This window comes from Microtus ochrogaster, chromosome 4 (assembly GCF_000317375.1).
Source record: "Microtus ochrogaster isolate Prairie Vole_2 chromosome 4, MicOch1.0, whole genome shotgun sequence".
In the NCBI taxonomy this organism is placed as follows: Eukaryota; Metazoa; Chordata; class Mammalia; order Rodentia; family Cricetidae; genus Microtus; species Microtus ochrogaster.
Genome location: NC_022011.1, coordinates 5,623,024 through 5,645,393, shown reverse-complemented (window position 1 = coordinate 5,645,393; position 22,370 = coordinate 5,623,024). Strand labels below are relative to the sequence as shown.

The window sequence follows — 22,370 nt, the reverse complement described above, 5'->3', positions numbered from 1 at the left end:
GGCTCTGCTCAGGAGGGCGGGTGGGTTGGAGTCCCACTGACCTGAGCAGCTTTGTGTGAATCACCCCATCCACGCAACCACATTTCACCCCCGAAATAGTCCAAACTATTTCTGGAGGTCTCAGACCCAGGCCCCTAATGGAATCTGGCCCCGGCCCCACTGCTCTCTTTCCCTTCAGGGAGACAGTTGGGAGCCTGCGTTGGAAACCGTTCTACTCCGTGGAAATCACTAGGCTTGGCATACTGAGCAAAGGAAGGGGGGCTGCAACCCCCACTTGATGAGGGGAGTTGTGGAGCTCACACTCTTGAAGGGGGGGACACGAGAGGGAACTTCAGTTGAGACAGAAACCACACGCATCATTGTAACTGCTTTCCTCTGCCCGGGAGCTCAGCGGGGTCTAACCAGTCACAGACACACACAAGGAGCTCTGGACATATCTATTAAGTCAATGAACAAGAACGCCTCAGCATCACAGATGAGAAAAAGAAAAGGCCAGGGTAGGGACGATACTGGCTCAGTCTCTCGCGGCTGAATCCGAAGTGAAAACCAAGGCATCAGCTCTGTCCTTCCCCGGGCCCAAGACCAGCTCAAAACCAGAGAGGACAAATCCTATAGGCCTGACCTGCAGGTTTGACTGTGGCTGTCCCCAGCCTGTACCAACCACTGCCAGAGACCAGCTGTGAGGGTGTGGTCAGAGACAGGCACAACCGGGACTAGCATGGGGGCTGAGGGTGGGGCCAGGTGCTGGACTCACAAGACCTGGCGTCCAGTGTGTCTGTGTGTGATCAGAGAGGGCCTGGGAACAGATGGTACCTTTTCAAAGTACCCTGTCCCCTCCACTGAACTTTAGGAGCTGCTGCCCCCCAGCCCCAGCTGGAGGCATGAATAACGCACGTTGGCATGGAGGCAAATATGGAATACTACATGACCGGTGAGAGAGACAAAATGCTGAAAAGCAAGCTCCAGCCCAGCTGGGTCTCTGAGCCTGAATGAAAGGCAGGACCCTATGCTCAGGCACGTCACCTCAGAGGGGTCCCAACTGCCACTAGACCCAGTGAGAGGTAGACAGTATGAATGCAGAAGAGCACCGATAGGCCAGGTAGGGGGAGGGAAAGACTGGTACCAGACACCCAAAGCCGTCTCATGCAGGAACAAGTTTCTATTCCCAAGCCAACCCCCATTCCTATTCACACTCAATGCCCCTCCTATCCCCAGGTCTCTCCTACTCAGGAGTTTATGGGACATACTGCTGCTGGTTCACAGGCCCCAGGAAGACTAGCAAGGACAAAAAAAGCCTTCTGACGTTGCCTCTCATCTTCCCAAGATGCTCCTGGCCTCCCAGTGCCCCGCAAGAAACACCTAGGCTATGGAACCATAAAGAGCTTCATATTCTTGATCTGAGACCTCTGTCAAGATCTTCTGTCTGTAACCCTTAACCAACATCAGTCAGGCAGCAGGCGGCCCAGCTCCTCTTCATCCAGCCGGTTGGTAGCCATGATGTGTTCCAGTTGCTGCCGGTAGCGTCCCAAGTCCTTCATAAAGTGGGGTACTCGGGTATTATCTAGTATTCCATGGGGCTTCAGTTGGTCCACATCTTCATAGGAGACCTAGAGGGAGAAAATGAAGACTCAGGGCTAATCATAGCCCCTGGCTTTCAAGCAGCCAGTCCCATACTGACAAGTCAGGGCCATTGGCTCCTGTGATGGCTCCTCTAGTCCTGACCCAGTCCACGAGGTACCTTCAGGTTCAGCCCTGGGTCCTTTCTCTTTCTCCATCTTCCATCTATGTTCTACAACCCATTCCCCTCCAGGCCAGCTTGTCCCCTCACCTCTAAACAATGTTCAACTGATACCTAGGTATCTCTCAGGTAGCTCCCACATCCAACACAAGACGGCCCCCCCACATGATATCCAGCAAAGCTGTGCCACACTTTATTATAGCCTCTCAACCCCTCCCCACTTTGCTTCTGATGAGGTTTATTTTCCTCAGTTTAGTACAAATACTCAGGGCTTGGGTTTTGGTTCATGGACATTTCTCCAGTCTCCTTCCCCAGAACTTCCTGACTGCTCCCTTGTCCTGGAACACTCACCTCCTCTGAAATACATGCACACATCTGCAGGCGGGGCCACACGCCTCATCTGGGATATCAAAGTTCCATTTCTTCTTGCCTGCTTACCTCCACCCAAGTTCCTACCCCGGGAGAGGCTGGTATCCAGGCCTCCACTGAACATGACTCAGGGGTACAGGGAGGATGGAAGAACCGGCTGGGGCCTCTGTAAGCCCGCAGCCCCTTACCTTGCCCAGCGAGGTCAGCAGTGGGAAATCAATGGTCTGCCGGTGCCGCAGGATGCGCACAATGCCATCCAGGTACACTTGGTCCTTGCTGAAGCAGCCTGTGAGAACGAGGACCAATAAGTCCTTACCCCAAAGCCACCCTTAGATTTGCACCAGCCCGGGCCTTCCCCTGACCCCGCAGCTCCCACCTGGCTGGGAGGTATCCATCTGTCCTCGCTTGGCCCGGACGCAGTACTCCCAGCGTACTGCCTCATCCTGCACATACTGCGCCAGATCCTGGAAGAGCTGGCGGAAGGACATGTGCGCGGCCTGGTAAATGGTGTAGTAGAGCAGGGCCGCTCGCCACAGGAACGGCTGCTTTCGGAACAGCACACTGTGCAGGCTGGCCAGGCCCTCCTCGGTGGGGTTAGCTGGCCGCAGTCCGTACTGCAATCTGCCTTCGGTACTGTGCCACGGTTGCCGCGCATTGTTCACACCACGCAGGTAGTGGGTACCTGCAGGGAGGACGCGGTGGTGGCTGAACGCACTCAGAGGACCTCTAGTAGAGACTCCTAGATCTTCATGCCCCCAAATTCACCCCACAAGTCATCCCAAGCCCTACCTAAATGCATTCTCACCCAGCTAAAGCAATAAGACTCTTGGTCTGGCACAGAATCCTCTCTGCCTATTTTCTCATCTCCTGCACACCAACTCATATTGTGCACAAGCCCTCCTAGAGACCAGGCACATGGCACCCCGCCCCCAACATCCTAGCGCCCATGCCAATCATCTTGACAGTCATGCAAATGCCCCAATCAAAATCACTTCTTGCCCAGAACAACAACAGGATTCTTGTCTGGTAAGGGCAGTGACTACTGTCCTGTGCTCCCCTTCCTAGCCTGATCTCCTAAACTTTTATCCATGTGTCTTTTTCAAGCAATTCTATTCCTAGGATCTGGCCTGCCACTCACCCTGGTGGGCCTGTGTGTTAGTTAGCTAGTCTGATGGAACTCTTAGAATTCTTCCTGGCCTGTTAGGACCTCAGAAGTCTTCCTTCACTGTCAAAGGGAGTCAGAGAGGAACTGAAGAGATACCCAAGGGAAGAAGCATGAAGGTCAACCCAGAGGGTGGGTGGGCATGTCTGACCTACTTGTCTGAAGGAGAAGGAAGAAGTATCTGCTTAGAGATAAACAGGCCTGTCTTCTCCCAGAGGGAAGGAAGGGGAGAAAGGAGGCTACTGAAGTCCACACTGCCCTGTTAACATCCCTTAGTACGTTTCAGTCCTGCCCACCCACACCAACGCTACCCACAGACTGACCTATCTCGTGCCGCAGCATGCCCTCCAGCCAATACTGGCGGGCTCCGGTCAAGTTGATGGCCAGTGTGGGCCGGCTGTTCTCCACCATCATGACTGCCTGGGACAACAGGTCCTCGCTCAGCTGCACCACAACCTGCAAGGTGGCAGGGCTCTGAGTCATGGTTTACAAGCCCTGAGAGCTAGTGGGCAGATAGGCCCGTGATGCTACAAGGCAGCCAGGCCAGACACTGACCAGGATACCTGCCCTTCTGGGGCTGGGGCTGGGACTGGGATATGTCTAGGAATTACATCTGGCCAGGTGTGTAGCTGAGCCTGTCAGCTTGACGGCCTGATTTGAGGCATAGAGATGGGTCCTGTAGATAGGGCAAACTTACCTCCCCGACGCAGCCCTCCTTCTGCATGTATTTTCGCACAATGGACCAAATTTGGCACTTGGTCAGCAGCTGGCCCCCTGTGGCAGCCTCAAAGTGTTCATAAGTGCCAAACTTCTCCAGGACCGCCTCAATGATGCCAACAGCCTGTACACAGGGCCACAGTCACTAGTCAGACTAGGTCCCTTGGGCAGTCAGGGTCAGGGTGAAATGGGCAGGCTGGACTGACCTGATGGATGAACTGTCCAGAGGCCTCCTGGTACTTCTCCAGCACACTCATTGGCATCGGTTCCTGGTACTCGAACTGCGGATTGTATGTGTAATGGGACTGGAAGAATTTCTCCCGTTCCTGGTCCATGTTGGTTGGCCGCAGGGCCACTAACATGCAGGGGCTCTTGTTACCATTGCCCACCTCCTTTCGAGTCTTAGCAATGTGAGGTAAGGAGGCTGCAGGCCGTAGGGTCCCTCCACCTGGATCACATCCCCGTCCAAGCGGAGCTTTGCCTCGCCCCCGCTGGCCAGTGCTATTTACACTGTAGGTGCTCTCACTGCGACGCATGTGGCTGCGCTGTCCCAATTGCAGCTTTGAGAAGGTCTGCCACATAGGCTGGGACTGTAGTGCTGAGGGAACGGCCAGAGCCAAAGGCATAGACAGGGACTGCGGCCAGGGGTACAGGGGTGGCCCATTTCGATTTGAGGGCTTCAACCTAGGGCGCTGAGATGGGGGACTGGCAGGTGGGCTGGGGGGTGCCCGCTCATACACCTGAGCCCCTGAATCCAGCACCATTCTGTCCTGAGGGTTTCATCCAGCTCAGCTGTTCCAAATTCCCACTGTTGACCTCTAGAGACACAGAAGGGCATGCAGAGACAGGCATGAGTGGATGTGGCCAGAGGAGAGAGCCCTGTGTCCCCCGTTAGCCTTGTTGGATCCAGGGTCTGCTGCCGGGAACCTGAGAAACTGTCCACCCTCCCCAGCGTCCATTCCTTTCACCAGGTTTACCCAAATCGTCTGAGGTGGAAGCAAGAGGAAGAATTTTATACATTTTCCTACTTACTAAAATACTCTCAGATGGTTAGATCTAGAGCTAAAACTAAGACCCTAAACATGATTCTAACCTCAGTGCTCAGCCCTTACCCAGCCTGGGAGTTGGCAGAATGCAGCCTCTGATCCCTAGATGGACCACAGGTGAGGGAAGCCCATAGACTCCTTTGTACAGGTGGCATCTCTTTGGTCCCATTTTGTCCCCTTCACCTAGCTCCGTCTACATCCTCCTGCCCATCTGTAATCAGTGTGAAGGAGTGCACGTTCCTCATGCCTGTCCCCTTCACTTAGCTCCATCTATATCCTCCTGCCCATCTGTAATCAGTCAGTGTGAAGAAGTGCACCTTCCTCATGCCTGTCCCCACATGAAATACTGTCTCTCCTGGTGGTCATCTATCCAGAACTGGATTAGAATCTGCTTTTGGGAATCAGAGAAACACTGGTACATTCAAATTAGCCCTTGGCCTGTCTCCCATCTGAGACATCTTCCCAGGGGTCATCCGAGGCACGAGAACTCACCCCTGACTCTGTGCCAGGGCTCAGTGCAATCCAGTCTCTCCCCAGAGACTGACTGAGGACTTCAGCCTCTGAACTCCCTTGCCTGCTCAGGGACTCGATTTCTCCTTGACGTACACCACCAGTCTTCCTCCCCATTGGATTAATTCCATCAGCATAAATACATGCTGTTATTCCTCCATTTTAAAAAACAAAACAAGAAGCCGGGCGGTGGTGGCGCACGCCTTTAATCCCAGCACTCGGGAGGCAGAGGCAGGCGGATCTCTGTGAGTTCGAGACCAGCCTGGTCTACAGAGCTAGTTCCAGGACAGGCTCCAAAACCACAGAGAAACCCTGTCTCGAAAAAAAAAAAAAAAAAAAAAAAAAACAAGGCCTGGCGGTGGTGGCACATGCTTTTAATCCCAGTACTTGGGAGGCAAAGGCAGAAGGCAGGCAGATCTCTGTGAGTTCGAGGCCAGCCTGGTCTCCAAGAGCTAGTTCCAGGACAGGCTCCAAAGCTACAGAGAAACCCTGTCTCAAAAAAAAAAAAAAAAAAAAAAAAAAACCTTTACATGACTCCACACACAGCTCCTCCAGCTGCTCTCCGATGCAGCACCATATCCTGAGTCATGTGCACCATCTCCCATTTCTTCCTTCCCATCGTCTCCTAAGTTCACTCCCATGGAGCCTGCATACGTCCTGCTCTCCATCAGACTGAGCTGACCGAGGTCACTAATGATCATCATGTTGCTCTGTAGCACCTGGTGCAGCGGATCCCTCCATCCTGGGAACATATGCCCCTTTCCCTTTCCGAGTCCACTAGAACTTAGCTTTCCTCCCACGTCACTGGCTGCTTCTTCTTGGTCTTCTTGTCAGTTATCCCTATCTCCCAACCTCTGAACACTGTAACATCCCCAGACTTATCTTTTCCATGTATACTCATCCTATGATCCCATCCAATTTTGTGGTTACTTGTTTTGTTTTGATGAAGGGGATCAAACCCAGAGCCTTGTACATAGTAAGTATAGCCTGTCTCACTAGCCTGTATCCCTAGTTCTCATGACCACGAACTTAAATACATCAGTTCAGCCTCCTTCCATGAACGTTAGATCACTATAGCTACTTTCAATACATATCTATTTTTTTACATATCTATTTTTAATACAGCGTCTCCCTGTGTAGATCATGCTGATCTTCAACTCACAATCTTCCTGCTTCAACCTCTCTAGTCCTGGCTCAGGATTAAGACAACATACCTGACCTTCAAGATATCTTTAATATTTAGCAGGTACCTAAAGTTGAATGTGCCCATTGTGTAAATAACGACACCATCCCACATATAATAGCATGGGTCACTGTCCCACGTGGAATAGCTTGGGTTACTGTCTCAGTTTCCTAAAAACTACATAAATATATTAGAAAAATGCTACAGAGAGAGAGAGAGAGTTTGGGGTTTTTTTTTGTTTGTTTGTTTTGGTTTTGGTTTGTGTGTGTGTGTGTGTGTGTGTGTGTGTGTGTGTGTGTAGTCCTGACTTTCTTGGAACTCACTATGTAGACCTGGCTGGCCTTGAACTTGGAGAACCACATGCCTCTGTCTCCTGAATGCTGGGATCAAAGGCAAGGCATTCACCACCATCACCCTGCATAAAAATGTTTTATTTTTTTTGAATTATTTATTTATTTATTATGTATACAATATTCTGTCTGTGTGTATGCCTGCAGGCCAGAAGAGGGCACCAGACCCCATTACAGATGGTTGTGAGCCACCATGTGGATGCTGGGAATTGAACTCAGGACCTTTGGAAGAGCAGGCAGTGCTCTTAACCTCTGAGCCATCTCTCCAGCCCCCATAAAAATGTTTTAATAAAAGATTTAGGAGCTGGAGAGATGGCTCAGTGGTTATGAGCACTGAATGCTCTTTCCAGAGGTCCTGAGTTTAATTCCCAGCACCCACATGGCGGCTCACAACCATCTAGAATGAGATCTAGTGTCCTCTTCTAGTGTGCAAGTATACATGCAGAGAACTCATATATTAAAATAAATAAATAAAGACAGCTGCCCTCTGTCAGATGTAGTGATACAGGTCTGTAATCCCAGCACTCTTAAGGCTGAAATAGGAGAACTGTGAATTCCTGGTCAGACTGGGCTTCATAGCAATACATGTTTCAAAGCTTTAAAAAGAAAGAAAATCAGCCCTAACAAATCTCTACAAAAGAACAAATCTCCCCCCCCCCTCTGAACTATGTTGTTGTTTCTATAGCAGTTGTTGCCATGTAAGGTTTAACAGTTAATTTTACATTTGTATGGTATAACTGGTGATTTTATCTGCTTTCTCCTTTCCAGGATTTGCAGCTGTGTTTCCAAAACCCAGAATAGTTCCTGATAAAGCATTGTAATCAATAAATGGGTGAATCTGAGTCCTTGTAAGAACTGGAGTCAGAGGGCTGGAGTGATGGCTCAACAATTAAGAGCACTTGCTGCACTCCCAGAGAACCCAAACCCAGTTCCTAGCATCCACATTGGACAGCTCACAACTACCTATAACTCCAGGGGCAGGGAGCTCAACGCCCTCTTCTGGCCTCCACAGGCACATGCACATACCCATAAAGAAATAAAAATTCAAAACAAACCTAAAAAAAAAAAAAAAGAACTAGAATCATTCCTTCCCCAACTTAGATTCCACATCTAGACCTGATCTTTTTCCTCGGAGCCCTCCTCCAACCTTGCCTAGTGATCAGCAAGTCTTAGACCTTATTCACCCTCAAAGTGTATACTTTCCTGGGCGCCTGTTGACCACTGCCTGGGCCAGTTCATCTATTCCCTTCGTTCATTCCAACCCACCTCCTCGTATTTACCAGAATGCACCTGTTTCTTTCACGTCTCACGTTCTTCTGCCAAGAATTCTTTGGCCAACGTGTCCCTGGAGTACCCTCTTAACCATTTTTCAGAGCTCGGTTTAGGCCTCACTTTCTCTGGATGTGCAAAGCGTTCCAGGGTCCTGAAGGCTTCTTGACAGCCCTAGGCTGTCACGGTTGGAGGCTAGGTCCATGTTCCCCACCAAGCCCTGAACTCCCCGAGGTCAGGGAGGGTCTGATTTACCCTCTCGTCCCAAGCACTCACTAGAGGCAGAATGAATAAAGACAAAGTGAGGGTGGAGACCCTGAAAGGCGGGGTCTGGTGACAAATGAGAAGGTGTGGCCCACTCCAATAAGAACCCCTGGAAAGAGGTTAACATGGAGAAGAGCCAATGGAAACCGAGAGATCCGGGGGGGCGTGCCCTGGAGGCCAATAAAGGGCATGGGATAGGGTGAAGGGCGTGCCCAATGGAGGGCGGGGCTAGAAGACAATGGAGTGGGGGAATTCTCCGGTAAATCAAGAGGGGTCTGGTCGCATGCTTAGTCTCGGTCTTTGGAGTGGGATGCGGGTTCGGTCCGCGTGCCGCGTCCCCACCTGCTCGCGCCTCTTTTGCTGTCCGCAAGTCCTGCTCTTCAAAGCCGATCGCGGGCCTCCGAGACTCTGGGAGCCGGCGCCAAAGACGCACGCACTCGGGCGCGCGCACGCTCACACGAAGATGCGCAGATTCACGCCAGTCTCCGCGGTAGCGCGAACTGAAGCCCACTGTGGGCGGAGCCAGGCGTTCGAAGAGGGCGGGATCACGGCCACGACCCCGGGCGAGGGGTCGTCCTAAACCCTCCCCTCCACAAGTTTCCCGGCTTCTAAAGCGTCGGGCGAAGGCGGTGAAGACTCTTATTGCCGGCGGGCGGATACGTGGGTACTGAGGACTCCGCGGGAGCCCAGGGTTTTGGGGACGCAATTCACAAAGAGAGCAAATGTCTGCATAGGCGAGATGCTACGGGAATACTAAAACTGCAGCCAGGATAATCACTGGACATGGACCCCTAATTTCAGCGCTGATTTCAACACCCGCGTGCCCCAACATATAGATTCAGACGCGCGGTGGATGTGGCTTTATTACGCAGACAGAAGGGTCAGGAGCAGGGACCCGAGGGGAGGCAGGAGGACAGTGAGGGCGTAGGCGTCGGTACGAGGCTGAAGAGGGCACGGCGGCCAGAGGAAGGTGAGGGCGGTGGGCCGGCCTGGAGAGAGCTGAGTGCTGCCTGGCGATGCTCTCGGGACACGTCCCCACGCAGGTCCAGGAGGGCGGAGACATGGTCCTCGCTGCAGGAACACCACTACGCGTGTCAGCCCCGCCCTTGCCCTCCTCGGCTCTTTCCTCCTCCCCTGTCCCCCCTCCCCTCACCTCACGTCGGGAAATTTTTGCCTCAGGCCTGCCACCTCTAGGCCGAGCAGCGTGGGGTCGTGAAGGCTGAACAGTTCCCGCACCGCGAGCAGCACCGGCGCGCAGTGAGCGCTCTCCTCTAGGCCCTGAACACATTGGGACAGGGTTTCCAGCGGGCCCTCGGCTTCTACCCGTCTACTGAGATTCTCTGTAGACTGTAGACTGCCTGCCCTCCCAACGAGCTCTCACCAAACCCAGGAAAAGCTCCTTAAGCTGGACAGCATCGTGCCCAAGGCGCTCAGCCGCCTGGGTCCGCTCGTCAGCACCGCGGCACACTAGGCGGCCCTGCATCAGCGCGCGCAGGTATTGCAACACCACGGTTCGTTCCGCCTCCGCCAGCAGCAGCTGCAGGGCAGGTAACCAGTTTGAGTTGAGTACAGATTGCCATCAGCAGCGCCCCTTCCCCAACCTTCCTCTCCCTGCTCCACCTGAACAGCAGGCTTCCGCACACGCCAGAAATCCTGGCAGAAGTGCGACGTCTGTTCACACACACCATCCAGCAGCTCAGAACTCAGTAGCCACCGGCGCGAGGGTAGAGATGCGAACAGGGGCTAGGGAAAGCATGGCAGAGACAGGCTAGAGGAATGATCCGGATCCCGCAGTGACCCCATAAATATACCGTGTTTCTCCCACTCCCATCCTGGCTGGATTGGAAGCCTCACCTGGAGCTCAGCCTGCAGTGCTTCCAATACCAGGCGGCAGATCCTCTTCTGTACGTCGTCCAGCGCTGCTTCTATTGGAGCCAAGACCCCTGAAGCTTCCCCGTCTGGCAGCAGGACGGATAACGAAGAGCTGGCCCAACCAAAAGTACGACTTCAGGACCAAGGCCAAGGCTCGCATGGCCCTCAAGGATTCATCAGTTCTGGCGCCACCTTGTGGTGCACAGTGTGTGGTGGGGAGGGGGCGGGAAGGGTGGCTCTCAGTTTGTGAGGTAAGCTCTAGTTAAGCCACTCTTTCTGTTTCTTTGTTTCCTCCTCGGTAAGGGAGGAGAGCTAATTTTCGACAAGAGGGAGTAAAAAGCATCCGTTTGGCCGGGTGGTGGTGGCGCACTCGGGAGGCAGAGGCAGGAGGATCTCTGTGAGTTCGAGACCCCAGCCTGGTCTACATGAGCTAATTCCAGAACAGGTGCCAAAAAAAAAAAAAAAAAGCATCAGCTTCTATGTCTGTCCTTGTGCCTACTACAGAGGGCATAATACTCAAGAAGATAGCCAGGCCTGGTGGAGGCTGAAGAAGGAAGATTGCTACCAGTTTGAGGCCAGCCTGAACCACAGGGTAAAACTCTTGTCTTAAAGTAGGAGGAGCACAGGGAAAATTTCCTAGTTCATAGCTGTAACTTCAGAACTTCAGACATTATCTGATATAGAGTAAAGCCTTGATAAATATTTGTTAAAAGGATATAAATATTCACATCTTTATTTATTATCTCAGACTATTCAACTAAGCACCCAAGTAACAGTAGAATAACTAATAAGAAAAATGACAGATGCATTGTGGTACAACTAGTATCAGAGCCCGGATTAGAACCCCACCTTTGTGGGCCCAAAGTGGGTCAAAAGTGGGTGGCATCCGTGCTTTTGAGGCACTCGGAAGAATGTTAGTGCAAGTGTAGTACCTCAGTGCTGACTGGTGGTTGAAGGCAGCCAGCAGGTAGGGCACATAGTGAGGGGCTTCTCCCCTGAGATGGTCCTGAGAGAAGCGGATCAGAGCATCGCTGAAGCTGTAGTGGGCAGAGGGGACCCTTGGGTTTGCTGCTGCTCGGGCAACCCCACAGCTGCAGCCCCACTTTCAAGTCCTTGTTTAAAGGAACCCTTTCCCCACTGGCGTGGGGTTCCCCTATTCACTCAGAGCCCTTTGGCTGCCGGGGATTGTGAATGGGTCCCTGCTTGGCAAACCTCCTCAAGAACACGCCCAGTTCTGACAGCGCCGTGTCATGCCCCCGCCGATGCAGTGAGTCACTGATCAGGCTGGTCACTTGAATGTTCTCAGCCAGGATCTGCAGGCAGGGAGGGGCAGCTTTTAGAAATCCCCTAGACCTGCCCACCTCCCTTTCATTGTGGGAGCTGCCCACTTGCCTTGGGTACTTCCCACCCACCTGCATTACAATGGCAGGCATTGGTGAATGGTAGAAACCAGAGGGGTCTGTGTTGGGCTCCTGCTGCCTGCTCCACTCAGCTACCTCTCCATCTAGTGCCTTCTGCAGCCACTGAGCCACACTTACCTGGGAAGAGAGGATAGTGAGCATCAAGACCTATCAGGGTATCGACAAGACATTCAATGAGACAGTGGTCACAGCGGTGAGCAGAGCACCTCTGTCCTCTGCCCTAACCAGTCACCTGGACTTGGGCCACAAATGCTGTCTCCAGCTGCTCGATGTTCTCCGGGGTCAGGAGGGGCTGTAACTGGGACACATCGGCCTCAGGCCCCAGTTCCAAGTTCCCCATCATCTCCTTCCTAGAGATGGATAGCAGGATGTCATACTGAGCCTCTAGTCTTCCCTCTTACCACGCCTCCAAGAACACTCACCCCATGTACACATGCAATGCCCAGTGCAGCAGGGCAAAGGTGTCGGCAGCTCCCAGCTCAGGCCCTGAGAGGAGCTGCTGAACACTGCGGCGCAGGCCACTGTGCAGGGTGTGGGCCCAGAGCTGAACCACTTTGTAGTTTGGTGGGCAGCAGGGAGCCACTAAGGCCTCAGCCGTAGCCAGCTCAGCAGGCAGAGCTACCTGCAGCGCCTCAAGCCACCCTGCGAGGGCCCCTGGCTCAGGCAGCGCAGGTGATGTGAAGTGGGCCCGGTCCAGGCCCTCCTGTAGCGCCCGAAGACATCGCTGACGCCAGTCTCGGGGTGTCTGCCCCAGGATTGTACGCTCAGTCTCTGCCTCTGCCACACGAAGAGCAGCTACCAGCAGGGCTGGATCTTCCCGGGCTAGTCGCCCTGCAGCCCCGGCAGCTGCCTCCACAGCTTGGCACAGCGCCTCAGCCAGGAGGCCCAGTCCCTGGAATATTGGCAACTCCAGCCCTCCTAGGGGTGTCCATGCCTCCTCTTGCAGCTGCTCTAGCTCCCGTAGGCTCATGTATGCCTCCAAGAATCTCTGAGTATCGATCAGGGTCTGTGTGTGGGCCACTGCGGCTGGCACTAGGGAAGAAAGGAGGTCGCTTGAGGTCTTAGTCTTCCCACCTGTGCTGCTGGTACAGCAAGGGACACAGAGGTCCTGAGACGTGTGCGAGGTTTTAAATATTTAGTGGTGAGCACAGCAGAGCGCTGGTTAATCCAAACATTCAGGCTATGGCCTAGAGTTGGGCCATATGTCAATCCCTGAGCCAATAGAATATGAAATCAAGAAACCTGGGGAGGTGGGTGGGTGGGAGGCTAGAGAGAGGCCTCGGTGGTTGTGAGCACTTGCTGCTTTTTTGCATAGGACTTGGGTTTGACTACCAGCACCCATGTGGCAACTCACAACTGCCTGTGACTTCAGTTCCAGGGGATCTAAGTCCTCTTCTGATCCCTGCATGTACCAGGCATTCATGTGGTACACATACACACACATACACACACACATACATACACACATACACACATACATACATACATACATACATACATACATACATTCAGGCACCCAAACATACACTTAAAATAAAAATCTTTCAAAAGAATGTTAGAAGACAGACAAAATAAATAGGAGACCATATTGACTGCTATTCACCCACCTTGTTAGTTACATATATATCTGTATTTATGTGTATATATATTGATGCATATATAGAGATGCAGGTATTGTTGAACTTTGTATGTGTGTGTGTGTGTGTAATTTTGGGGGAATACTTGGGACCGAATTTAGGGTCCTGCACATACTAAGCACATGCTCTGCCTCTGAGCTAGAGTCCAAGCCCTTTCAATGTGCTAATCACCATGGCCACAGCCGCATAATGGGATGTCCGTGCTGACTTCCATATCTGTGCTTGAGAAGCCCAGGATGAGCTGCTTGTGTACCCTATTTCAGATACTCTTGAAGTTAGGATTACTCTCCGGGTGCATCTCTCCATGTAATCACTTCCCTAGTGCCCCAGCTGCTGCTCAGCGTGGGTATTTGTGGACTCTTAGAAGTCGAGCCCAGAGAACCCCCACCCCCACACTCACCTGCTTGTAGTCTCGGCAGCAACTGAGTCAGGACCTGAAGCTGCTTGTGCTGGACGACATGTTCCCTCAGGGGTGCCAGGGTTTGGGAGGTCTGAGACAAACCCTGGAGTAAGTGGTGGGCCTGGCTCAGGGCTTCCCGCGTTCCCTGCACAGCCTCAAGGGCTCGGGTCAGCTGCCACACGCCAGTCTGTACACCTTCCAGGTATGACTGCACCACCGACTGCGGAGAGTTAGCTGGTAAGGCCTGGCCAGCCCTGTCCCACTCCAACGCCCCTGCTCCCTGCTCCTGTACCCACCTTAATTCGTGCTTCCAGGAAATAGTTACGCTGCACTTCACGGTTTCGATACTGGCCCAGGTGGGCCAGCTGCTCTGGCCGGTAGAAGATGCCCGAGGCCCACTTGAGTGCTGCGCCCCGAGCCAGCTGTTCTGCCCTCTCCTGCTCTGGCCACTCAGGCCCTGGACAGGAAGAGCCTGGGCAGATGTGTCCATCAGGGTGGGCCTGTGGCTAACAAACCTGCTGCCCTTCTGTTTCCTCAGCAATCGCCCAGAGAGAGCCCACCCTTTGCTACCCTATAGAGTTCTAGCCAGATCTGGCAGGAAAACACAGCACCACTGTTTCCATTTTTCTTGCCATCATCCCCCTCCCAGACTAGCAAGCAAGGCTCATACCAGGAAGAAGGATGGGCTGTATTTTGTCCTTGGCTGCTGAGTCCATGGTGTGCCTGAGGAGCTGGAGATGTGATAGGTGTGCAGGTGTCAGCCTGGCGTAGTTCAGAGTGGATGTCCTTTTGTCCCCTCTGAGAAAGAGGAACAAGGCTCTTCCCTAGTCCCTTGAGAAAATAAGAGAGAGGTAGGAATGACAGAAGGGGGTTACCTGGGAGGCCTTGGCCCTCTGCGGTTCTGGGTTGTGCCTCTGCAGATGCCAAGTGAGAGAGCATGCAAATAGGCCCAGCACACTAGCTGCAAGTCCCTTTTCTGCTCTGTAACGCCCAGGAAATTTGGTACAGAACTTACCAGGTCAGACCAGTGCCCAGTTCTCCCTCCTCCACGAATGGCCTTGGCCTTGAGAGTGGCCTTCTCTCTCCTGCAGAGCTGAGCACACCCTCACTGCTCACGGACCAAGTGACTCCAGCTCCTCTGGCACCAGCAGCCAAATTCCTCTCCCCAAGGAAGTCTCTCTCTCACTTGCCAGCCCAAAAGTCCCTTTTTCTCCCCAAGGCCCCTCCTTTTCCAAGGCAGAAAGGAAGGAAGTTGAGTCTCTGTCGCTTTATTCCCAACAGGAAAAGCATCTGCATTGAGGTGGGGAGAGCTGGGCGCCACTTCCTGTGGGGTGGGGGCAGGCATGAACTCCCTGTCATCAAGTCTTGACCAAGCCCATCTAGGACTTCTGAGCGCTCAGGAAACACATATGCACATACCAAGCTGGTTTGAAGAATGACCCTCCCGTGTGTTGTTGTGGCTGCACACAACATGACAATCTGAGACTGCTGATGGCTCCCCCCCTCTTCCCCCTGTGTAGAGGAAAGAGCGTCTGTTGTTTGCAGAGAGTGCAGTGCAGGACAGCAGTCAGGGATCAGAAAGGTTACATTGTTCCGAAACGGATAGGGAACCACGGACATTAGATGATGATAATGTAGTCACCACTTGGTGTACCACACAAATCCATCCATCAGGATAGACCCTCGTTTCCTAGCGGCCAGAAGTCTAGGCTACCGAGGGCTTTGCCACTCAAGTTCTGAGTCAGTTTTGATGTACAAAGGCCCAAGTAAGCACCCTTGCTAAATATGAACACCTCAGAAAGACTACCCTAATTTCAGAGCTAGCACCATAGGCTCTATTATAACTAACTCTTGTGAATTCTGCTTGTTTTACACTTTTACAAGTATGAATCCTCCATAGACTTGCTGAAGGCAATTCGCTTCCTAGAGAAACTGATCAAAATAAACTAACAAGTGATAACAAGGTTAAAAATAAATATCACTAGTCAGCTGGCAAGATGGCTCAGGCAAGAGCACTAGCTGCTCTCGCAGAGGACAGAGGTTCAATTCCCAGCACCTACATGGCAACTCACAACTGCCTGTTAACTCCAGCTCCTCGAGATTTGACACCCTCTTGTAAACCTCCCTGAGCACCTCTACACATGTGCACAAACCCCCACACAGACACACACATATACAAATAATAAAAATAAAATAAAAACCTTAAAAACAAATGAGTCTTGTAAACACACAGTTCTTCCTATCTGTCAGGAACTGCCTTAAAGATTTTCCTTATATTCCGACAGAGGCAAATACCTTTGCACGGGCTGAGAAGTGGTTGTGAACAAGACTAGTGACCTCTGAACTGTTTGGAGGCCGGAGGAAAATGATGCTGGAACTAAAGAAGAGGAGCAGAGATGGAAGAAGTGGGCAGGCTAGATATAGTTAGTGCTTGCTGGTTTGGCAAGAACTAAAGAAGGCAGGGATGATCTCAAAACAGTAAGGAAGCCTTCGGAGTAGTTTTAAGTTAATAGGCCTAGCTTATCAGGCGGTATGGCCTCCCTTCCCTAGATGGGGGTTCGGGCAGTTAGTTTGAAGCCACATTAGCAAGTAAGATTCGGTCGTTCTCTCTTCTCTACTGCTCACTGACAATCCCGGCCCGGCCCCTGCCACTTCCTTCTATACAATTTGTTATGTCTACTAGCGGTCCTAGGAGATTCTTTCGTCTTCTTGGCTAATGGTACATTTGCTGATGGTCCCCGAGGTTTTACGTCTAGCTCTGCAGACAGGAATTGCACCAGTTACCCTGGAGGGCGCGAGACGGAAGCGGAAGCAGCGGTGATAGCTCTGGTGGCCCGGCGACTAAGAACGGAAGCGGAAGTGGCGCCGCCGCCGGCCTGGCCTGGCCTGGCTAAGGGGAGGCGGAGGGAGGGCGGGCGGGCGCGATGGCGGAGGCCGGGCCACAGGCGCCGCCGCCCCCGGGTACTCCAAGCAGGCATGAGAAGAGTCTGGGGCTTCTCACCACCAAGTTCGTGTCGCTTCTGCAGGAAGCCAAGGACGGCGTGCTTGACCTCAAGCTGGTGCGGCCCGGGCTGAGGGACGACCGGGGAGATGGTGGACCAGGCCTGGACCAGTAGCGGGAACCGCAGTCCTGCCCCCTAGGTCCCCCAGCAGCCGGCCGCCAGCCGTGTGCTTTCTCACGGGCGGGAGGCTGTTTTCATTCGCTCAAGCCATAGAGCGTGAGCTCTGTGTCTTGAGTCGGGGCTGCAGGTGCTGGTCCTCGTGGCCCTTCATGGCTAGCACAGGGAAACGAGCATCAGAATATCAGAACACAACTAAGCCAAGACTCTTCCCCAACACACTGCTGGAGTGGCTGGAGGGAACTCCAGGGGTGGCGCACAAGACTTACCCCCATCCCAGACTATAGGTATCGGGGTGCACCCTTAAGAGTGGCGCTAGCGTTCTCCATTCTCTTCTGCTTGCCAGGCAGCCGACACTCTCGCTGTGCGCCAGAAACGGCGGATTTACGACATCACCAACGTGTTGGAAGGTATTGGTCTGATCGAGAAAAAGTCCAAGAACAGCATCCAGTGGAAGTGAGTAGGGATGTTAGGGAGGGCAGAAGTGTCCGGCATGGGAGGGTGGTTGTAGGAGTGAGCAGAGGTATTGGACCCGGAGTTCTCAGCAGGTCCTCTCAGTCTCTCATTCCTCCGGTTCAGGGGTGTGGGACCCGGTTGCAATACCCGGGAGATTGCCGACAAGCTGATTGAGCTCAAGGCAGAGATCAAGGAGCTGCAGCAGCGGGAGCAAGAGCTTGACCAGCACAAGGTGTGGGTGCAGCAGAGCATCCGGAATGTCACAGAAGACGTCCAGAACAGCTGATATCCTCTGGCAGACCCTGCTCTGGGGAGTGGGCAAGGGACCCTCAGTCGGCTTTGCCCCGTGGGGCGCTGGGCCCTGTCCCTCTTGGGAGAGTGATCCTGCAGCCCCTGGTTGGATTCAGACTTGAGGCTCCCTTCTCTTCCAACCTTAGCCCATGATCCTTACCCACTTGGGCCCCAGGTTCCAGAACTTCCTCCGAGGGCTTGTGTGTCAGACAGCTGCTAAAACATTGGGTCTTCTGTGGTCTGCCGTCTGGCACAATAAGAAAGGCATCCGCTGTTCTCCTTAACCCCCACACCTTGGCCTACGTGACCCACGAAGACATCTGCAGATGCTTTGCTGGTGAGCAGAGCCTGGGGAAGGGGAGACGAGGGTGGGGCTGAGCATCAGGTTCTGTGCTTAGGGAGAAGTTCCATTTCCTAAGAGAGTTCCTGGTATCTGCTTAAAGAGAAGCCAGGCAGCATCTCCATTTGAGAGCCACTGAAACTCTGGAGAGACCAGCAACACTGAGGGTACAAGCGTCCGGTGTGTCCCTGGGTTTGCTTCTTAGACATGACAGAGGCACAGAGAAAAAGTGAAATGTATATGTTTGTGCACGAGGGCCAGCGGCATCCATTTCCAATCTGTAGTTAGTTCATTTGCATTGTGTATATAGGAGCTATTCCTTTTTCTATTCCTTCTTGTATCTTGGTCTTGGGAAAACTTGGTTAGATGTGTTTTCAGGGATCAACATATTTGAGAAGTGAAGTGCTACCTGTAGCTAGTGACCTCACTCAGAATGTAATTGTACTTGAATCCCAGCACTTGGAGGTAGAGGAGGCAGATCTGAGTTGGAGGTCAGCCTTGTCTACATTGCAAGTTAATAGCCAGAGCTATTAACACAAAGAAACCATGCTTTGAAAAAACAAACAAAAAAGACTCTGTCTCAAAAGGAAGGAAAAAAAGCGTGTTTGCACTGGATTTTCTGGTTACTGAGCATGAGTTTTTTGGGAGAGAAGCGTTTTAGCCCTGCCCAGCACTCTGGGATGGTAGAGGCTTAATACTCAGTTTCCTAGAGACTGTGGCTTCCTGTCTTGCTCCAGTGAACAGACACTTCCTTTCCTAGCTCAGATTGAGCTCCTGGGCCCTGACCCATTCCCCTTGTGGTTCTAGGAGACACCCTCCTTGCCATCCGGGCCCCATCAGGCACCAGCCTAGAGGTGCCCATCCCAGAGGTATGTGCTCATCCCTTGAGGCGGTGTCAACTGAGGGTGGATGCTGGCTGTGGAGCTTGATAAGTTCTGGGTGGGGCAGCTAGGGGGAGGCCTGGAGTTGGGGGGTTATCTAGGTGGATTGGCAGACAGTCTGGCTCTCACCCAGCAAGCCATGGCTGCTTGCAATTCTACTTGTTCCCCATCTTGTGCACCACCTCCAGGGTCTCAATGGTCAGAAGAAGTACCAGATTCACTTGAAGAGCGTGAGCGGCCCCATTGAGGTGTTGCTAGTGAACAAGGAGGCATGGAGTTCGCCACCTGTGGCGGTGCCTGTACCCCCCCCTGAGGATCTGCTCCAGAGTCCACCTGCTGTTTCCACTCCTCCACCTCTGCCCAAACCTGCCTTAGCTCAGCCCCAGGAAACCTCTCGTCCATGCAGTCCCCAGCTAACTACCCCCGCTCCTGTTCTTGGCAGCACTGAAGTCTCAGAGGTGGCAGGCCAGACAGCTGAGATTGCAGGTGAGACTCGTGGTAAGATGTAATGAGTTATTCTGGAGCCCACAGAAGGTGTCTGTGTTGTAGAGTACCGTCCTAAGAATCGGAATAGGCTGCTGGGTCCCTGCTTAACTTTCCTTGTGAATATACCCTTTTAAATTACTTTTTTCATTTAGAGGGGGAGGCATGCACAACATACACGTGGAGGTCAGGTCAGATGGCAACTTGAGAGACTGGTTCTCTCCTTTAATACGGCAGAGCTCAGGTTATCAGGTTTATCCACAAGTGTCATTACTCACGGGGCCATTTCAGTTGCCCTGAATATGTCCTTTCTAACAAGGAAGCTTTGACTGTGTAGGGAGTTTTAGTAGGCAAGTTTATCCCAAATTAGACAGTATCCAGTGGGTCCCTCCTCCAGGACCTTTGCTCTATCTTCAGTGATCTTTTCTAGATTGTGTCTTGTAGCTAGTGGTGGCTAGTTCTCTTTAGGTTTGTGTATCAGCATTGTGGTCGTCCTGGCCATAACATCTAGCCTAGCCAAGCTCTAGGGTCCATTTCCTGACTCCATGTGATTGGGTTTGGGGATGTGGTTGCAGTGAGTGGTGGCCCTGGAACTGAAAACAAGGACAGCGGTGAGCTCAGCTCACTCCCACTGGGCCTGACAACATTGGACACTCGGCCTCTGCAGTCTTCTGCCCTCCTGGACAGCAGCAGCAGCAGCAGCAGCAGCAGCAGCAGCAGCAGCAGTAGTTCATCTGGACCCAACCCTTCTACCTCCTTCGAGCCCATCAAGGCAGACCCCACAGGTGGTGAGTACTTCCTGAGGGGCGAGGGCCAGCAGGGAAAGTCAGCTCAGTGCTGTACCAAACACACAGCTGGGAAATGCCCTTCTTCTGACCCCTCTTCTCTGCCACCCAGACAAGGGTGTCCAGTCTCAGGTCAGGGCTGAGCCTCACTCATTGAGATTTGCTGCTCTGTACTCCCCTTGCCGTTCGTGTTTCCTTGTCTAGATGCCTTCAACAAGCACTCCATGTTCTCCTTGACTCTGCCTCCTAATCACACAGTGCTGCTCCTAAAGGATCTAAGTCTGGTGCTTTCTTGGTCCCTGCTGGTGTTCTTTCCTCTTCTGTCTTTACTCTCAGCTCTTGGCTTTTCTGTATCACTGGCTTAAACATTGGTACTTCCCATATCACACCTGGAGAGGGCCTCAGCTCTAGGGAGCTGATAATGGGTTTCAGCCTCTACATAGTCCAGGTATACTCAGTCTCCACATCTCTATGTCTGACGTCCATCTTCTGCATCCCTGGTGGACACCTCCTTCTTGCATGTCTTCAGCTGAACTTATCCACCCTGCTCCCAGCTTGACTTTCAAGTTCTGTGTGGACTCTTATCCCAGACTTGATACACCTCTGTCACCTCAGTTCCTGGTCCCTCTGCTGCCCGCCTTACGTTGTCCAGGTAAGGTCTGTGAAGCAGATCTTCTCATCCCTCTCGCATCCTCAGCACCCAGATAACTGTGAGCCATCTTCACTCGAGATTTATAGTCTTTCTTTCCTTTAAAACTTTTTTAAAAAATTTTTTTTGTAATTTCATGCATATATTCAATGTGTTTTTTTTAATTGTTGTCTTTTTGAGACAGGGTCTCTATGTAGCTGCGGCTCTCCTGGAACTTGTTATGTATACCAGGTGGCCTCTGCATCCTGAGTGCTGGGATGGAAGGTGTGTGCCACCACACCCAGTTCTATGTAGTGTACTTTGATCATTTCCAACCCGGATCTCCCCCTTCATTCTCCTAGTTCTTCCTCTTCCATTTTCATCTCTTTTATAACCCATTCATTCTAGTTAGTGCTACATGCAAGCACAGATCCAAAGAAAATGACTCCCCCTTTCCCAGCTAGTTGGCTGGCTTGATCTCACGTAGGTAACCATAGCTGCTCGTGAATTCACGAATACCGCGGCATTGTTAAATCCATGACCGGCATTCACAGCACTTCTGCATCCCATGACGTGTACATTCCTCCCATATCTCCTTTTGCAGTGTTCCCTGAACACTGGGCTGAGCACTCTACTGGTTCTCAGTACTTTGATGAGCTACGAGCTACGAGCATGAACTCCTGCTGCCCATTTTCTCTGATCAACATAGAAGCATAAAAGTTTAGGAGATGATTTGATGATATGCCTATTTAGCAAAGCAATAGGAGTAAGTTCCCCGCCTACAAGCTATGATCTCTCCAGCCATGGGCCTTTGACAAGGTTTACAGTACCAGGCATGAACTAGTTCCTATGGAACTGGCTTCAGATCTAAGCAAAAGGGGCTTGGTTACCCCCATAAGAGTTATGCCCTGGTAGGCTGGTATTATACCACGTAGGGGCTATTGCCTGGTAAACCAATTAAAAGCATCCTTTTCTTTACTCTTACTAATGGAATGGCCTTTCTTCAATGCAGTCCTAACCAGTATTTCTCAGTTTGTAAGTATGCCTGGGATATTGCTCAGTGGTAGAGTGCTTGCTAAGCATGTATGAAGACGTGTGTCATCACCAACACCACAGAGTACTGGGGATGGAGAGGTTGTGCACATCTGCTCTTCCATGGGGTTGGTTCTTTTCATCCACCTTAATGTGGGCTCCAGAGATTGGAGTTAGACAGTCGTGCTTTAAGACAAGCACTGGGATTCACTCAACTATCTCACTGGCCTCCCAAAATCTGTTTAAAATTATTTGTATGGGGGCTGGAGAGATGGCTCAATGGTTAAGAGCATTGCGTGCTCTTCCAAAGGTCCTGAGTTCAATTCCCGGCAACTACATGGTGGCTCACAACCATCTGTAATGAGGTCTGGTGCCCTCTTCTGGCCTGCAGGCAGAATATTGTATACATAATAAATA

At 52.2% G+C, this 22,370-nt stretch overlaps 3 protein-coding genes across 6 annotated transcripts in view; 1 reads left to right on the top strand and 2 right to left on the bottom strand.

The window, feature by feature from the left end:
* Nucleotides 1–26: 26 nt before the first annotated feature.
* Kiaa0895l (KIAA0895 like) lies at nucleotides 27–9,159 on the bottom strand. Of its 4 annotated transcripts, none has more exons than XM_026778099.1 (8): nucleotides 8,951–9,159; nucleotides 8,342–8,619; nucleotides 4,193–4,804; nucleotides 3,967–4,110; nucleotides 3,593–3,725; nucleotides 2,484–2,789; nucleotides 2,296–2,393; nucleotides 27–1,607 (listed from the first exon to the last, which is right to left on the bottom strand). In XM_026778099.1, exons 3-8 carry the CDS (start codon nucleotides 4,748–4,750, stop codon nucleotides 1,443–1,445), a joined length of 1,404 nt encoding a protein of 467 aa, XP_026633900.1. In that variant the 5' UTR covers nucleotides 4,751–4,804; nucleotides 8,342–8,619; nucleotides 8,951–9,159; the 3' UTR covers nucleotides 27–1,442. The 4 variants fall into 4 exon arrangements, with proteins under 4 accessions (XP_026633900.1, XP_026633893.1, XP_005345542.1 ...); XM_026778092.1 differs by having other exon boundaries at nucleotides 8,356–8,619; XM_005345485.2 differs by having other exon boundaries at nucleotides 8,366–8,619.
* Nucleotides 9,160–9,260: 101 nt separating this feature from the next.
* Nucleotides 9,261–16,832, bottom strand: Exoc3l1 (exocyst complex component 3 like 1). The gene is made up of 15 exons (XM_005345486.3): nucleotides 16,723–16,832; nucleotides 14,954–15,262; nucleotides 14,609–14,769; nucleotides 14,235–14,410; nucleotides 13,939–14,158; nucleotides 12,324–12,933; nucleotides 12,134–12,251; nucleotides 11,893–12,018; nucleotides 11,693–11,793; nucleotides 11,413–11,517; nucleotides 10,463–10,592; nucleotides 10,229–10,351; nucleotides 9,990–10,145; nucleotides 9,762–9,886; nucleotides 9,261–9,679 (listed from the first exon to the last, which is right to left on the bottom strand). Exons 3-15 carry the CDS (start codon nucleotides 14,652–14,654, stop codon nucleotides 9,490–9,492), a joined length of 2,226 nt encoding a protein of 741 aa, XP_005345543.1. The 5' UTR covers nucleotides 14,655–14,769; nucleotides 14,954–15,262; nucleotides 16,723–16,832; the 3' UTR covers nucleotides 9,261–9,489.
* E2f4 (E2F transcription factor 4) overlaps nucleotides 16,829–22,370 on the top strand; it is a 7,869-nt gene continuing 2,327 nt past the window's right edge. Inside the window, exons 1-7 of the mRNA XM_005345483.2 lie at nucleotides 16,829–16,997; nucleotides 17,404–17,513; nucleotides 17,637–17,798; nucleotides 18,098–18,141; nucleotides 18,952–19,013; nucleotides 19,214–19,511; nucleotides 20,084–20,296. Coding sequence (XP_005345540.1) covers nucleotides 16,863–16,997; nucleotides 17,404–17,513; nucleotides 17,637–17,798; nucleotides 18,098–18,141; nucleotides 18,952–19,013; nucleotides 19,214–19,511; nucleotides 20,084–20,296 — 1,024 coding nt within the window. The 5' untranslated portion in view covers nucleotides 16,829–16,862. The remainder of the gene's footprint in view (nucleotides 16,998–17,403; nucleotides 17,514–17,636; nucleotides 17,799–18,097; nucleotides 18,142–18,951; nucleotides 19,014–19,213; nucleotides 19,512–20,083; nucleotides 20,297–22,370) is intronic.